General features: G+C 42.9%; 1 protein-coding gene across 1 annotated transcript; it reads left to right on the plus strand.

The window, feature by feature from the left end:
* Positions 1–106: 106 nt before the first annotated feature.
* Positions 107–8926, plus strand: Thap6 (THAP domain containing 6). The gene is given in 7 exon segments (XM_051170173.1): positions 107–685; positions 2822–2945; positions 3158–3241; positions 4267–4311; positions 4313–4393; positions 8701–8774; positions 8776–8926. Coding segments are annotated over 7 exon segments (639 nt in total). The 5' UTR covers positions 107–605.
* The last annotated feature ends 9499 nt before the right edge of the window (positions 8927–18425 follow it).

Genomic DNA, 18425 nt, shown 5'->3' on the forward strand with positions numbered 1-18425 from the left:
TAAAAGGGGGTGGAGCTCGGCGGCCGCGGGGCGGCTCCTCGTGCCGGCGGCTGCCAAGGTTCGGTTCCCATTTCCCCGTGCCTCCTTCAAAAACTGTGCTGGTCACCAACTAAGTCGTGAGAAGGAGTGGGCGTGCCATGGCATGCCCCAGTGGAACTCACAGATGGGTACGGGGAACGGTCGCTGTAGTGGATGAGATCACAGTCTGGAGGGACGCTTGAAGGATAATTGTGTGTGGTGACCCTGGGGAGGGGACGCTGCGGCTGAAAGTTAAATAGCAAACAGTATGCCCTCAGGAGGTAGTGTGGACTGACCTGTAGCAGGGAAAATGGTCCGTAGGAACCTGAGAGAAACCCAGCGTGGTGGCGCTCGCCTTTAATCCCAGCATTTGGGAGGCAGAGGCAGGCGGATCGCTGTGAGTTCGAGGCCAGCCTGGTCTACAAAGTGAGTCGAGGACAGCCAGGGCTACACAGAGAAATACTGTCTCAAAAAGCCAAAAACAAAGACCCTCATATATTGAGGTGCGGGGAGGATGCCTTTGGCTTAGCCCTAAAGTTACTACCCATTTTAATTCTCTTACAGTTTTGCTATGAGTTGCAAAAGCCATGGTGAAATGTCGCTCAGCCATTGGATGTGCTTCCCGCTGCTTGCCAAATTCCAAGTTAAAGGGACTGATCTTTCATGTGTTAAGACTTTGCTGTACTCAAGCCAAGTTCTTTTAACTTTTACTAAAAAGGAACTGTTCTACCTAGGTCTGCAGTTTCAAGCTTTAGTTCCTAGGGCCTTTTTCAACTGCCTTGTTAAAATTAAACTGACAGTAGTTCCTTTATGCCTTTATAATGTGACATTTTAAGAGCCAAGGAATCAAAGACACAATAACACCACCAACTGCCAGGCTCACTTCTGCTGATGTTTGCATTTTTAACTGAATTAAGTTCACTTTTTTTTTTTTTAACGTGTAGTTTTCAGTCTACATGAGGGATCTTTATTCAGATCGTCCTTCTGTTTAGAAATAGATGAGGCAAAAGATGTTCGCTATAAATTACAAGTTCAGACCAAGGATTATTTAGCTGCATGGCAGATACAGCTTGGGGATCCTAATTTAGTGTTTTGGCCATCCCTGTGACACCCGTGGGGTGGCGTCTAATATGATCTAATAAACATGCTAAGGATTTGGCAACTTTTGTGTGAAGCACTTGTCTTTTCTAGGAATGATCTAGTTACTTTACTAGGTATGGAAATAAAAAGTGTGTATGTCCACCTTATCATATCACTTACACACACAGTATTTGAAGTAGCTCTGAAATTTTGAGAAATGTAATAGCCAGAATCTGGAAACAACCTAGATGTCCCTGAACTGAAAAATGAATAAAGAAACTGGAATACTTCTCAGCTATTAAAAACAAGGAAATCGGGGCTGGAGAGATGGCTCAGCGGTTAAGAGCACTGTCTGCTCTTCCAGAGGTCCTGAGTTCAATTCCATCTATCATGAGATCTGGTTCCTTCTTCTGGTGTGTAGGTGTACATGCATGCAGAACACTGTAAATGTAATAAATAAATCTTTAAAAAACAAAAAACAAAAAAACAAAAAAAAACAAGGAAATCTGGAAATTTACAGGCAAATGGACGGCACTAGAGACAATCATCCTGAGTCATGGTATGTACTCATAAGTGGATATTAACCCAACATAGATATCCTCTGAGCGACTCCACCCAGCAGGGGATCGGGACTCCTCCTGACAGAACACTGACAGTTGTAGGGAAGAGTGGGGGATGGTAGGTCTGGGAGAGAGCAAGAGCTCCACAGGGAGCGCATCCATCGAGGCCTGTGGATCTCACCAGCCAAGGACAACGCATGCGGACAACCGAGACCTCTGTTCAGGTGTAGCCGTTGGACAGCTGATTCTCCACAAGGGGGTGGGGGAGGGGAGGCTCCTGCTGAACCTCAGACATGCCCTCTGCTGCCCACTGCCTCTTGGCAAGATGGCGTTATGGGCACACAGAGGAAGGGGATGCAGGCTATCCTGAAGAGACCTGATAGGCTGTGGCCAGACAGTGGGCTAGGAGGGCCCCCCATCAAAAGGGCTAGAGGAGGGGGATAGGGCAGAAGAGGGAGGGTGGGAGCAGGAAGATAAGAACCAGGAGACTAGAATCAGGATGCAATGGGAATAAATTTAAAAAAGAGAGAAACTTTGAGAAATAAGATTATTGACCCTAAATCTCTTACAACAGTTCTACCTACAGAATTCTAGGCTCTACAGCGTTATAGACCTGCTATACCAAGCAGTTTTCAGGTAATGACAAACAAGTGAAAGTACAAAAGGTCCCATCCATTAAGGATAAATTCTGGGAATCACTTCAGAAAGGGAAAAGTCAGAGGTATTCTTTTAACATCTGTAGTTAGAGAAAACCCTTTAATTGCAGATCTTGCTACAAGGTACTAAATGTTCATTGAAACATCCATTCAATGTGATAAAATTTTAAATAAAGGCCATGTATTTCTGAAGAATGGCAAAAAAAGGTCTAGATATTAAATCTGAGTTATGAGGCCAGCAGGGTGTCTTAGCAGGTAAAGGCTGTTGTCACAAACCTAATGACTTTAGGTCAATAACCAGGACCCACATGATGGAAAGAGAGACAAATTCCCACAAATTGCCCTCTGATCTATACTATACATGCTATGGAATATGTGTGTGTATCTACAGACACATATGCAAATAAAAATGTCATTTAAAAAATTAATTTGTTACATAAGCAGGGATTATGATTTCTGGAATATTTCAATCTGAATATATATCAATATTTAAAATTTTTTTTCTAGATTCCCCACAGATGAAAACATCAAAAGAAAATGGGTATTAGCAATGAAAAGACTAGATGTGAATACTGCAGGCAATTGGGAGCCTAAAGAAGGAGATATGCTCTGCCCGGGGCACTTCAAAAGGCAGGATTTAAAAAAAAAAAAAAAAAAAAAAAAAAGATTTATTTACTATTTATACAGTATTCTGCCTGCATGTGAGCCAGCAGGCCAGAAGAGGGCATCAGATCTCATTATAGATGGCTGTGAGCCCCATGTACGTGCTGGGAACTGAACTCAAACCCTTTGAAAGAACAGCCAGTGCTCTTAACCTCTAAGCCACCTCCCCAGCTCTAAAATGCAGATTTTGACAGAAGCACTCCAAATACTAAACTCAAGCGAGGACTCATCTCTTCTACCTTTGAGTCCCTGTGGCACTTACAGGTTGGTACGTGAGCTACTGTGTACTGTGAACACTTACTTCCTGCAGCAATTCTAAAGTCTCCTTTGTACTTGTGGACACGTGTGTTGCTTTCTCCATCTGAAGTGCATTCTGTGAGCTTCATAAATTGTAGCCTCAGCATTCATGATGCATAGCAGGAAAATTTTGCCAGTAAACACCCATAAATATTGATATATTACTAAAATTTAGGTGAGTGGACTGGTGTTTAAATTAAAAAAAAAAGTCTTAACTCAGGCTGGTGTCTTAAAAACAGAGGAGATTGAACTGAAGTTCAGATTAGTAATTCTTAAGACCGCTGGACTCACACCTTTGATCCTAGCACTTAGGAGGCAGAGGCAGGTGGATCTCTGTGAGTTCGAGACCAGCCAGGTCAACAGAGTGAGTTCTAGGACAGCCAGGACTATACAGAGAAACCCTGTCTCAAAACAAAACAAAACAAAACAAAACAAAAAACCCAACAACAACAAAAAAACACTTAAGAGCAAACTGCAAACAGAACCAAAATATGGTTAGAGTAAAATGAGAGATGAGGTTACAAAAAAAAAAAAAAAGAAAGAAAGAAAAGAAAAGAAAAAGAAAGGTTGAGTAGTAAGCCTACAGTACACAGAAAGAATTGTGTTCGTTGTCCATATAGTGTTGTGAGTTGGCTGCTTTGTCTTTGTGTCTCTCTTGGCTTTACTATAGCTGAGAATGCATTTTCTTCAAGAACAGTGGACCATGATTATTGCTTGTAAGTTACTTACTCAGGTCTTCTGTCACCGTTTTCTCACCTGGTAGGGAATATCCCCTTGCATTTTTTGTTTTTGTTTTTAAGGAAATTTTATGTTTATAGCTGAACCTTATAGTTGCTTGAAGGATGCTCTTTTACAGTAAACAGAATGAAATTTACTGGCTTCTAGAACAGTCTCCAAGAAAAGAAGTATGGTATTTCACTACACAAAGCTATGAAGGAATCAGTAAGAATGGATACCATATCTCAATGATTTTTATTAACTGTTCCTAACAGCAGAAAAAAGAAAAAGTTAATTGTAGAAAAACTTCATTCTCAAAACCCTTTCAAAGTCACTAGCCACGGTCACCAGCTTGTTGGTGCCTCATGCATTGAAGAATTCCAACCCCAGGCATTTTTATAAGTAAAATTATTTACTGAGCTAACTGCTGAGTTACTTTTTTTAAGGTAAATATGCCCTTTCCACTAGGATCAAATGTGTCAGAATCATAGTAAAAAAGTAAAATGTAGGCTTGTGAGGAGGAGGGTTGGTGGTGGTGGTGGTGATGGTTTTAAGATTTGGTTTGGTTTGGTTTGGTTGTTTTCGAGACAGGGTTTCTCTGTGTAGCCTTGGCTGTCATAGACTCGCTTTGTAGACCAGGCTGGCCTTGAACTCACAGAGATTCACCTGCCTCTGCCTCCAAGTACTGGGATTAAAGATGTGCACTACCACGCCCAGCTTATTTGTTTATTTTGTGTATATAAGTACTCTGTCTTCATGCACACCAGAAGAGGGCATCAGATCCTATTACACATGGTTGTGAGCCACCATGCAGTTGCTGGGAATTTAACTCAGGGTCACTGGAAGAACAGCCAGTGCTCTTAACCACTGAGCCATCTCTCCAGCCCCCAGAAGGATTCTTTAATATATAATGTTTCGAAATAATTTTCCTTCCCATGATCATTGTAATTTAAATGTTTGCAAAAGCAATATAAAAGTGGGTAATCTTTTGGTTATATACTTAGTTTGAAGAATATTTTTGTAAGGATTGTTCTACCAATAAAATAATTCTTTAAGATTACATTTTTAACATGGAAAAATGTAGTTTAAAAATAGCTATATCAGCTGGAGAGATGGCTCAGAGGGTAAGAGTACAGGCTGCTCCTCCAGAGGTCCTGAGTTCAATTCCCAGCAACCACATGGTGGCTCATAACCATCTGTAATGTGATCTGGTGCCCTCTTCTGGCAGACAGGTATACATGCAAGCAGAACATTCCATATATAATAAATCTTTTTTTAAAAAATAGCTGATCTTTAGGTTTTCTTGAAAACAGTCACACACAATACAGAGAATTCAAGGTTCTATTTACTTATTCACATATTAATTGTTCATATAAGTGCCAGGCATTGAATGAAATGATTTACTTCAACATTGTTGTAGTGTTTTATTGTTGTTGCTTTGTGTTTTGAACTCACTCTGTAGACCAGGCTGGTCTCAGAGATCCACATACCTATGCCTCCTGAGTGCTGGGATTAAAGGCACGTGCCACCACCGCCGCCGCCGCCACCACCACCAATCTGTAATAATTTTTAAAATCAGGTACTATTAGTCTGTTCACTTTGTTATTTTTTCAAAGTTGTTTTGGCTATTACAGATTTTTTTTTTTTTTTGCATTGTCATGTGAATTTAAAATCACTTTGTAAAATTCTACCAAAAACCATGCTGAACTTTCACTGGTTGCTGTTGTCTGTAGACATCCATGGAGAGAAATGAGGTCTCGGGAACAGTAAGAAGTCTCTGACCTTGAATGTTTCTGCTTGTGCAGTCTTTAACTTCTTGCCATTGTCTAATAGCAGTCAGCACATGAGTGTTTTGCTTTGCCAGATTTGTTTCTTAGTATTCCATGTGTTTGCTCACTGTTATAAATGCTATTGCTTTGTTTGCTTCTAGAAGATGGAAATTTCATTTACTTTATCTTGATCCTATATCTAACAAACTTGCTGAACTCAAATATTAATTACAGCAGGGTTTTTTTTTTTTTAAGCCATCAGATTTTCTGTGCAAATCATCATGTCGTCCATGATTAAGGACAGTTTTAAATCTTCCTGTCTACAGTCAATGTCTGCCGTTGCCTTCCTTCCAAGTGAACTGCCTTGAGCTCCCAGGGCTATCATGAGGCCAGTAGCCAGGCTTTATTCCATCTACTAAGGCAGTTTTTCTTTTTTAGGCTAATATGTCAATTGATCTCTCAAGTGCTTAGCTAATGTTTTATTCCAGGAATGTCCCTTACTTTGTAATGTATCATCACAATGCATTCTTACGTATTTTGTACACAACTTATAAATTTTTTTGTTTAGCCATCCCTTGGGTGTTCAAGAGGGATGCTTAGCCTGTAGCTCTCCCCCTCCCCTCCTTCTCTAATGTTTCAGTTTCTGAATTCAGTATCAGAATAATACTGACCTTTTCAAAAGTGAGGAAATATTGCCGACTTTTCCAGGTTTCTGGAAAAAGGTTTTTGTGTAATTAAAATTTTCTTTTATAAATATTAGATAGACTCCTCTCATGAAGCTCTGAACTTCAGGGGATTGATTGATTGATTGATTGATTGACTGATTGATTGTTGAAGAAAAATATAATAGCTTCTGTCTTCCAAGGAACTTGTCCATTTCATCACAGTTACACCACTTATTAGCGTGAGGTGTTTAATAATGTCTCCTTATTGGTCCTTTTGTAGACTCTGTAGACACAATTGTTCTCATCTCTCACTCTTGACCATTTGTTTCTGTTCTTTTATAGGAGTCTGCCTAAAGGTTTAACAAGTTTCTTAATCTTGTCATAGAACTCAACTTTTTTATATATTTTATTAATTTATTCATATTACATCTCAATGGTTATCCCAGCCCTTGTATCCTCCCATTCCTCCCTCCCTCCCATTTTCCCCTTACTCCCCTCCCCTAGAACTCAACTTTTGTTTTCTTTCTTTCTTTCTTTTTTCTTTTTTTTTTTTTTTTTCTGAGACAGAGTTTCTCTGCGTAGCCTTGCCTGTCCTGGACTAACTTTTGTAAATCAGGCTGCTCTCGAACTCACAGTGATCTGCCTGCCTCTGCCTCCCGAGTGCTGGGATTAAAGGCATGCACCACCACGCCCAGTGTTTATTTTCTTTTACTTCCCTAATTTCTGCTCCTTTGCTACTATATTTTTCTACTTATTTCAGTAAAATGTTCTTGCCTTTTTCTAGTTAAGGTGAAAGCTGATATCACTGTTAAGACTTGTATCTTTCTAGTCTAGGCTTTCAGTGGTATTAATTTCTCACTAAGTATTGCATTCTGCAATAAGTTGTGAGTTCTTTGTTTTTCATATGTTTAGTTTCTGTTTAAGTTTGCTCTTCAACCCATGGATTATTTAGAAGTGTATTGTTTGGGGTAGGGAGATGGCCCCAGTGGTTATAAATGTGATAATTCCATCTTCACAAGGCAGACACAGGACCCCCAGAGCAAGCTGGCTAGCAGTGTCAGCCATGTTGGCATGCTCTGAGTTGACTGAAAGGTCTTTCCTCAGTGAACAAGGAGGCCAGCAATAGAGGTTGGTTCTAGACATGAACCTCAGGCCTCCACGTGCACACACACCGAAAGGTAGAGGGGAAAAAATGGCCTTCATGGTTTCCCTGATCTTTTGCATATCTCCATACCTCTAAATGCCAAGCTTTGCATGGGTTCCTCATCCTTGCCATGGCCTACAACCCCTTCCAAGGCCACAAGCTGGAGCAGTCACAGGACTCACCTCTATTTCGCATCCATATGTGAAGCTGCCTCTCTTGTCTAGTATCCATTCTCCTCAAGTCTGTTTCATGTCTTTGGACCACACATTGGTTCATATGGAATCAATCCAGTCTTTTAATCATCCTGGCTAGAAGCAAAAGTCTTCTTTAGTAATTTTAATATTAAGTAAGTCTTTAAAATTATAGTATCTTTCTATATCGGTATTATTTTCCCTGTTTTCAGATGAAAAAGTACATTGTCAATATGCTTAATTATGGTCAAAATAAATATTTAATTGGAACTAAATTAATCATTTTTAAACTGCAAGCCTGGAGTCCTCTCTCGATCCCTGCACTCAGCATGCTCTAATGCTCCTTTCCTGTTACCTCTTATAAAGTAAAAGGTTCCTCAAGAGGAAATAAAGAATTAGTATCTCAGGAGCTGGGTGTGTAGCTAATAGAACCCTTTCCTAAGATTCTCGAAGCCCCAGATTTGACCCCCAGCAGTGCCACACACACAAAAAAGTGGTAGGGGTGCATGGGTTACTTACGTGGAGATTGGAGAATCCAACCTCTGAGTAATCTTCAGCTATATGGCAAGTTTGAGGCCAGCCTTAGATACATGAGACCCTGTGTCAAAGAAAAAAAAAAGCTCAAATTCATTTGATAGATATAAACTGTTTATTGGTGCCATACTTAAGAAATGTAAGCTGTACAGGTCTTGCCAGTGCAGTGCTCATAGCAGGCTGGACCATCCAGATGAGAAGTGTTTCCCATCAGCAATGTCCCATGCTCCTCAGTATGCGGAGCCTCAGAAAGGAGAGGCTGAGGGCCATCACCTGCTTCCTCTCCCACCATCCTCCTGTGCTCATTAACCCTCTCGTGACCTCTCCTCTAAGTGTCATAAGTTAAGAAAGAGCTGAAACTCAATGCTAAGCTTTCATTTCTATTGTTACGGTGGATGTATTTTAGGAACCTGGCTACAGTGGTATGGACAGTCCTAAGAAACTTAAGCATAAGGTAGGTCACATGATCATCAAGCTAGAGTGTGCAGAAGGTTTTGGACCAAGAAAAACACCTTCAAAAATCATTGAGGAAAACAATCGAGGAATTAAAGGAGGAATCTCTGATCAGCCAAGAGGCAGCCAATGGATTGGATACTTTCTGTTGCAAGTGCTGTCATGAAAACACAGGATGAGACAGTAGTTTGGGAAGTAATTTATTATTTGTTCCATCTGCAGTTGACATTGATAATGTCTCCCCAAAGATTCTCACACCTTCACTAAATCCCACCTTCAGCGACATCACTGGGAGCATTATACAAGCCAAGAACTTGTTGGAGGCACCCAGTAGTGTGTGTGGTTATGCTTTTGTGTGACTTGAGACAATTACGTTTTCACAGAACTACACGAGTGCTGGGTCACTACTGGAAGGTGGTGAGATCTCAAAAAAAAAGTAAGGAAACCTGTCAAATTGGCCGCATGAAGTTATAGCAATGAAAAAGAATGTCAGAATTTTAACTGACTACATTTGCTTGTGTATGCTTTATGGTAAACTGTGGTTTTAAATTTAAATATTTTTGCTATAAAGCAAAATTTGTTTACACCACTTGCTTATTTTGCATCCACCCCAATGTGCTTTAGTTATTAGTCATACTGCCGATTATTTTATAATAAGGCACGCGAGACCCTGAGAATTAGTTTTCCGGTACAGCGCATCATTCCCCCTCACAAGGACTAGTCTGACACAAGCCAGATGGCTGTAATGAATGAGAGCACCTAAGTGTGACTTCAGGTGAGCAGAGCGCTTGTTCTCTGACTTCCTCCTGCCTGGGGGTTTCATTCAGCTCTTCCAAACCTTAGCGCTGGCAGCAGCTCAAGACTTGCAAAGCTGGTTTGTGGGTTTTAGAAGGTAATATTGCTGACGCTCTTAAAAATTGGAAAGCTATTTAAAATATGCAGACTTTGCAGCGGAAATAGAAACAGAGAACAGAGAAGTGAGACTGTCCAGTGGCAGTAGTAACTTAGAGAAGTGCATATGCCGAAGAGACGCTGTAATGGGACTTCTTCCCAAATGTTAAAAAAAAAAAAAAAAAGTCTTAGCTACTTAATGATTGAGCCAAATGTTGGAAAATTTGCTTCTCTCCTGATTTCTTACTAAACAGTGAAATTAAGAATCATAAATACTGTACATAAGAATAAAAAGCATCGGCTGGAGTCACACCCCATCTTTAGCACAAGTCTGTGAGTGAACCGTATTGGGAGATCTGTGCATGCTCATTGGGATGTGTGTGGCAACTGTTTCGTCGTATTAACAAAGTATGTGTCCATGTTGTTCCCTGTAACTTTGTTTCATGTGAGCATCAGAAAGATATGATCAGTTGAAGATGTTTTTCATTTAAGCTATTGTATTTTCATACAGTCAGTTGAAGGTTTTTGAATTTAAGCTATTGTGTTTTCATGTAGGACTGCAAATCTTCCCTCTAAAAGAGATTTTTCCCACATTTGGAAGATAATTATTGTGCTAAAGGAGTGAAGTTACTGAGATTCTTTTATTACGCTCAAATGTTTTTGGGGTTTTTTTGCCCCCCCTCCCCCACCACCCCCCCACCCCACCCCCACCCCACCCCCCCCCCCCCCCCCCCCACCCCCCCCCCGTCTAATGTTTAAGGCACAATGAGTACTCTAAGAGAGTAATCTGTTAATCTGTGGCATCTTAAACCTCAGTCTCTCTGTGAGCATGCGCATTAACGTTGGCGAATGGGCGATGGTGAAAAGGAAGGCTGCGGCAGTGCCGCCTACTCCCCCTCCCCTGGCTCCACACAGTAGAGCAAGGCTGGAAGAGTCAGAAGGAAGGCTCCAGAGTCTGCCCTAATATGACTGCATAGTTACTTTTGCTGCTTGCGTCACGGTGAACTCAGCCTTTGCCTTCTCTGACACTGGGTCTAGTATCTGAGAAATTGTTAACTGGGAGAAATGTCAGTAAGGAGCCAGATGTTCCCGTTTGTTTGCTCTTTACTCTTCTCAAGTAATAGTTACCAACAAGAACCGGATTTAAAATATAGGATCCCTACCACCTGCCACTTAGAGCAAATGCCTAAGCACAGTCCTTCCCTCCGTCCTCAGCTCAGAGCTGGCAGCCTAGGTTTTCCAGAGAAGAACTGCAGTATAGCAGTGCACGCCCTTTAATCCCAGCAGTTGGGTGGCAGAGGCAGGCGGATCTCAGTGAGTTCGAGCCCAGCCTGGTCTACAAAGCCAGTCCAGAACAGCCAAGGCTACACAGAGAAACCCTGTCTCAAAAAAAACAAAAACAAAGATGATGATGATGACGACGACGATGACAACGATGACGGAAAGCTAAATCCGTGGCCTATCCAGAAATCCTCAGGCAGCCCAAGCTGACCTAAGGTCTCTAGTTTCTAAGCATGGACTGGCCTCTAGACCCTGGAACACACTTGATTTTCAACAAAAAAAAGTTACAAAGGACTTGATGCAGCATTTTCTTCTTCATATCAAGTTTAAATTTCTGAAAATAGACTTTGTTGCTAATGGTAGCTGTAATTACACGTCTTTTTTTTTTTTAATCTATTCAGACTACATCCAGATTGTTATCCCTTCAATTGTATCTTCCTGTTCCCCCTCCCTCCCTCTTTCACCCTATTTCCTTCCCCCCTAGGTCTGTGACAGAAGGGGACCTCCTCCCCCACCATATGATCACAGCCTATCAGGTCTCATCTACATCACCTGCATCCCCTTCCTCTGAGTGCCACTAGGCCTCCCCATCGAGGGGAAGTGGTCAAATACAGGGCACCAGAGTTCATGTCAGAGTCTTTCATTTGAGAAAAGACGAAAATATATCAAATATATAGTTAGTTTTAATTTTTAAAAATAAAATTCCTACAGAAATTATTGAGGAATGAAAGCAATAACTTATTTGAAAAACAAAAATAAAAATTTTGTCTAGCAATGTGTTGTTTTTTTATATATATATATATATATCTTGATTCAATAAAATGGTCAGAGAAAAACTAGAAGCACATACATCAGCCAGTATGGACTGCCTTGGCTTGCTTTCGGGTGTCTCTTACAAGTGACAGCTCTTCACGTTCCCCAGTACGTGCTAGAAGTGCAAAGCACAGCAGCCGTTGTGCTTCCCCACAGCACAGCATGCAAACATGCTAACTTACCTCCTCCCACCTGGCATGCCCCAGGTCCCTGTGTCTCCCGAAGGCTAGTTTTCTGCCCCACCTTTATAGCCCTTTTACTTCCTGGATGCCGTGAAGAGAGTCTGCTAGGTCCTTTGTTGTAAAAGATGTCTTTTTAAGTATGCATTTGTGGGAGAAGGTACGCACGTGAGCGCAGGTGTCAGTAGAACCCAGAAGAGGGTACTGGATCCCCTAGAACTGAAGCAGAAACAGTTGTGAGCTGCCTGATACAGGTTCTGGCAGCCAGCCTTGGGTCCTGTGCAAGAACAACAGGTGCTCTTATCCACTGAGACATATCTCAGCCTTTCTTAAAATGATTGATTGATTGATTATGTATACAGTGCTCTGCCTGCTTGACAGAAGAGGACAATAGATCTCACTATAGATGGCTGTGAGCCACCATGTGGTTGCCGGGAATTGAACTCAGGACCTTCCGAAGAACAGCCAGTGCTCCTAACCTCTGAGCCATCTCTCCAGCCCTCTCAGCCTTCTTTTAAAGAATTTCTTGAGGCATATCTCACTATGTAGCCCATCCTGGCCTAGAACATGTGACCCTCCTGCCTCAGCCTTCTGAGTTCTAGGATTACAGGCATGTACTAGCATGTTTTAAGTTCTTATTTATCTCGTTGGATTAACCTCATCCATATTTTCAATTATATAGTTGTGTTTAGAATGTCTGTGTCATGTATATCTCTTAATGATAACACAAGCAACAGTATTAATAGCCTTGGGGTGAGACTGTATATTACTGTTCTTTCCATATGAACATTTCTGGTCCTTAATGGTGATGAAAAAACATGTGCCCACCTCTAGCTGCATAGCACATAGCTGTGTCCTACCTCTAGCAAAGACAGAAAGTTCAACACTCCGGCTCGTCACAGGCCTCCTCTGATTCAGCTCACCTTCATCTGCTGTTACCTTGCAAAACAGAACAAAGTTTCCGGGGACCACAGTGATGAATTAAATGGAGACACAATGAGGGCCAAAGTGATTTGTAATGAATACCTCCTTTTCTTCCCCAAATCTGAAATGCGGGGCTGTGTTAGGCAAAGTGTGCCTGTGTGAATAGCCTCAGGAAAGCCTTGGATATGCCAATCCAATTCCTTGCTGTACGGGACTTCCTACATTGTTGTCACAGTCTAATTCCACAGGAATTGTGTGTCATGTATGTTCCTGATTCCTCTCAATTTCATGTCATATGCACTTTCTCCTTGCTGAGTTTGTTTTTTGTTCCATTTCCTGTAATAGCTACAAGGACAACTCTGGAGTCTGGAGTGATGCAGTCACCGCCCGAGGCCTCTAGAAGTTAGGAGAGAAAGGGCAAGTCAACCCTAGAGCTCCACAGGGGGTGCAGCCCCGTCATCCTAGATTTCCAAATAAATTTCTGTCACGTTTGTAACCACTGAGATTGTAGTACATGGTGAAAACAGAAGCGGAAGCTAACGCCTAGACAGAAGCAAGTGTCGGGGCCTGTGGGAAAACAACTACAAAACAAATTAAACTTAACAGGAAACAGAATCCAAAGCAAACGAGTACAGTGATTTAATGAGCTGTGCATGGGTGGAGTACTCCAGTCACAAAGATAAGATGACAAGAGATCCTGGTACACTGATGGAAAAAAAAAAGTCATACTCCTGAGGGAAGGGGTGTTGGCCATGAGCCATGGTGCCCTCAAATGCGGTGATAGCTGCAGGTTCTCAGAAACACAAATGTGATGAGCAGTAGGGACCTCTGTGTTTTGTGGCTGAACATGGCAAAAGGAAAGAAGTAAATATGAATGTGGTGGGGATGGGTCGGGAGGTCTCCCTGTGGCCATGGGTTCTGTGGCCCTGTCTGGAGCCTGGCAGAAGGCCTGATTCCTGCCTGGGCGGGCGGGGGGGGGGGGGGGGGAGTGTTCTTCCCTAAGAAAGTAAAAGACATTAAAGGAAAAAAATGAGACCTGAGCCTGAGAGAGGAGTGAGCCTGGGTTGTGCTCGAGGAAGAGCGGTAGATGCCACTTTTGGGCCTTCTTAAAGGTCTCACAGTCAGGCTGCACATGGCTTCCTCAGACTTCATTTCCTACTTCTAACTGCTGTCGGCAAACGGTCGAGAGAAGGTCCTCGATCCTGCCACCCGCATTCTCACATCATCCACGATGTATAAAGCAGCCATGCTTCTCCTCAGAGAAGTGTGCCTGATGGGCAGCAAAGCTGTAGGGGGGGGGGGGGGGGGGGGGGGGGAGAAGAAAGTGCTGCATGAGAAGCGAGAAACCTGGGAGCAGATGACACACAGCTATAACCTGAGAAACACTTGGCTGATGGTGGTGGTGGCACTAGCGGCAATGTGGAAGAGGAAATGCCGGGAAGCCCGTTCACAGCATCTATATGCACAGCGTAGGCTAGGTACCGAACACACAGCCCAGACAAGACCCACTCCCAGGCCTCAAGGAGGTTACTGCCCAGTGAGAGACTCTGAAACCCACGATTCATTGATATCAGGAATGCTATACCTAAGAGGACGGGCTCGTACATTCATAATGCTTTGCTGGGTACATTAAGTTCAATAGAGTCACACTATAAAACACTAAGTCTGAGTACTGAGGTTTCATTCGTTTGACATATTCTCAGAAACATGAAGAAGTTTATCCACTAACATTTACTGTAATAACATCATATATGCCATTTTTAACAGGCCATATGCTATTGTAAAGGGTACAAAGATGAAAAGATCAAATCCATAATCTACAGGGACACAGAGGTATCCAGCACGGCAGATAGCTGGCAAGGGCTGTGACAAAGATGATGATACTAGAACTAATGGAGCCCCAGAATTCCAAAAGAAAAGAGAAAAAAAAAAAAAGAATGAGTGTGCCAATATGGGCAATTTAAAAGTTCTGACCTGGACCTGACTCTATTAACATTCTCATCAGAGTAGGAGCCCAAACCATTCGTAGGAGCACCAGACAAACATAGATTCCAATTGCAGGCAGGCCTTCCACTTTATTACATACGGGTTCTGGTGCTGAACTTTTCCGAGCCTTTACAATGCAGACAATCAGAACTAAAGCCCAGACCATGACCTTTCCATGTAATGTTTTCTCTTTTAAATTTCATCTCTGAAACATTGGAAAGGGGCCAGAACAGAAAGAAAAAAAAAAAAAAAAACCAACAACAACAAGAGGAGGAAAGTTTGCAGGGGCCGATAGCAGTCTTGAGAAACATGACCAGGGAGGTTGTACCTTAAAAATGCTTTCCTCTCTCTTGTGGCAATTAAAAGTGAACAAGGAACATGGTCCCACTTAAAGAGAATTTTTATTTTACTTTTACGGAGAATCCTTTTCTCCATCTTTCACCCCAACTATAACATAACATTTAATCCAGGTTGGATATACTTATTTCACTCATCCAGTCTTACAGAACATAAACAATGTTACTCAAGATGCGGTTCGCAGACCGGTGTTCAAGTGACCTCGCACCAGAAGGTAGGTCAATTATGTCATGAAGCACAGTTTGATTCAGTCAATGATAGATTTTTCTCGTGAATGGAGCAGTGTATTAGTTGACATTCTGGAAGAAGTGTCTTATCTCATTCTGGAATAGTCACAGCTTATAGTCTGGCTCCTTGGAGCACTCAGAGTATTGAGTCGCTTGCTAAACAGTCTCTGAGGAGGCAGAGCTGTGGTTTGTGGTCAGTTGACAGCAGAGGAATTCCCGACAGATCTGTATAGGATAATCAGCTCCCACAGATCCTTGTGGCCAGCCATATGCATTTGAAAGGTGATATCACATCTGACTCTGCACTTTGAGGCCTTGTGCTTTATAAGGCAGGGTGCTTTTATTAAATAAAGAATGAAGTCTATAGGCTGTGCGCGATGCCGACCACAAAAATCAGTAATGGGTGCCTTGCAGAGACAGGCAGAGAAAAGAAGGACACTCAACACACAATTCAATAAAAATGAAGCCTACTTGTGACTAGTTCAGAAGTAGATTTTATAATGCTGTGAGGTGCTGCCGGGCTACGCAGCTGGAGGGGTGCCGGAGGAGGCTGTCCCCGAAATGCGGCTGCCAGACCTTGAACTCTCCGGTCCAGAACCACTAAGTGAACCTCTTTCTTTTATGAAATTACCCAGTTCCGTGCGTCTCTGTTACAGTAACAGAAAACAGATAAGCGTTCTACAGACTAGAATCCAAATCATTTTATCTGTAAAAATTGGGGGTTACTTGCTACCATTCCCTTCATCATGTCCCCGGGGTATGGAACCCAAGTCCTGAATTACTATTTCCAGTGACACCCAGAAATTTCAAGGAACTTTCCCAAAGCCATAGCAACTTACCTATGGAGAGTCTCGAAACCAGGGTGTAGGTGTGGTCACACAGTTTTACTCAGCGTGTCTATAACTAGTCACCTAACAGGCACATCCCTGTCAAGAACAGTCAAACACAGCTTTCCAGCCCTCTCAATGTCCCAGACAACCCAAAACACAACTGTAAAGTCTCCATCACTGAGACATGTTGCTGCTGTAGCTCTCAGAGAGCCAATGACCATTTTTCAAAAACCTCATGTTTCTGCCAATCCTGTGCTTTGTGTCAGGCATCCATCCATGTTTGGGGGGTGGCGGGGGGGGGGACTTGTTTGAGGAAGATTTAGCTTTCAGTAGTAATGACAGCTAACATTTACAAGATCTCTAGTTCACTCAACTCATTCACCACACGATAACTGCACAGAGAAAAGGAGCGTGCCCCAGGCCTCACAGCTGGAAGAACAAAATCAATAAGGAAAAGGCTCAGGCTTGTCAGCTCTGATCTGTGATGCCAGCCCAGTGTTGAGTCGGGGAGTGAATATTCACAGTGTCCGACAGGCCAGACGTCAGCCATTCCATTCAGAAGCTCTGGTGGGGTCACTGTGAGGAGGGAACGTGATGTCATCTGGTATGTGTGAGGAGGAGGGAAGCCCACAGTTACTCATTACCACAATCTGGATCCGTGTGGTGCTATCACCAGGCCGAGGGTGGCTGAGCCCTGGGTGACATCACCTCCACCACCACCTTACGGGCAGGACAAGCAGAAATGCATGTGTTTCTCCTACACGGGTGTCTGTCTCATGCCATAGCTTCTCTGAGATCTCAGAAGGGACGCATGGGGAAGGATAAAATGGCCTCCATCAATAAATACAGAAATACAAGCTTTTGTCGCTTTTCGCTCTGCTTTTTAACATAGACAATTCTCTCTCTGACTTGCTACTACAGATTCAGTTTCTCAATCAGCTGCGGCAAAACCACACACAGCATACCGAGTACAGCACAAAGTACATCTGGGTCTAGAGGTTCAAGTATCAGGATCTAGTATCTGTCCATTTGTCAATCAATCAGCATCTTTCTTTCTAGGGCCATGACTCCTGTCAGCTTCAAGTCCAAAGGCAAAATGTACACTTCCTTTCCAGTCACGCACACAAAGATACCAGACGTTCTTCATTTTGTGGTGCAAAAAATGGCGCCCAGAGTCTCATACATGTTGGGCAAGTGCTCTACCACTGAGCTACACGCGAACTTTTTTTCTGTGTTTTTAAATTTTGAGACAGGCTCTCACTAAGTTGCCCAGACTACCCTTGAAAATACCCCATAGCTTACGCCAGCCCTAAATTTGGGACTCTCCTGGCTCAGCCTACAGAGTAGCTGGTCTTACATACTCCTGTCCTGCCAACAGGTCCAGCTTAGAACAAGAGTTAAGCTCTCTACTTCTACCACAACTAAGGCTTAGCATTTTACCCTGAGCAGCCAGTTAGCCTGTCCATCGTGTCATGTCAGGAGCCACACATAGGCAATTTGATCAATAAACAAAAGTAACCAAAAGTGTTTACTTGCTGATATGTGCAGAACTGAAGATTTCTTGTAATTAAATAATTGAGGCATCCACCGTCTGTTCACAGGACCTGGAGCCTTGCGTGGAGGAGAAGGCGTCTAACAAGTGTGTTAGCACCCTTTACCCTCCTCTGTAAACCATACACTCCTAAATTGGCTCACAGCACAATGAACTTTTCAGATAAAGTCACGTCTTTTGCTTCAACACCTTATCTCCCGACCTAGTTAGCTTGTAGTGCCAAGTAACACGCCAGTAACAACTCTGGTGCATGACGTCCTAACAGGCCTTATAAGGGAGTCAGAGCTGAACCGAAAGCCAGCGCCAACCACAAAGCCTTTATATCCCCTCAAAGATCATCAGCTCCAGCCATAGCAAGGCCTCCTCAGCTTGACTCACAGGCACCCACCGCCCTGGCACAGCCGTCCTGATCCATGGCGCGACTCAGGGCAGCTCCTGCCATTACTCACCAGGCAGGAGCAGCACTGTCAGCCTGATCTTGGGGCAGGGTGCAGCTCTAAAGTCAGCCTATAGAGTGGGCTTCTCTGCATAACAGTGCAGGGTGAGGTGGATCTGTCCTCAGGAAGATGCAAGTCCTCAAAGGCCCCCCCAAACCACAGGAGGACAGAACATCTCCCACACGACCCCCATCAACAACC

The sequence above is a fragment of the Acomys russatus genome, chromosome 28, assembly GCF_903995435.1.
Source record: "Acomys russatus chromosome 28, mAcoRus1.1, whole genome shotgun sequence".
NCBI classification, from domain to species: domain Eukaryota; kingdom Metazoa; phylum Chordata; class Mammalia; order Rodentia; family Muridae; genus Acomys; species Acomys russatus.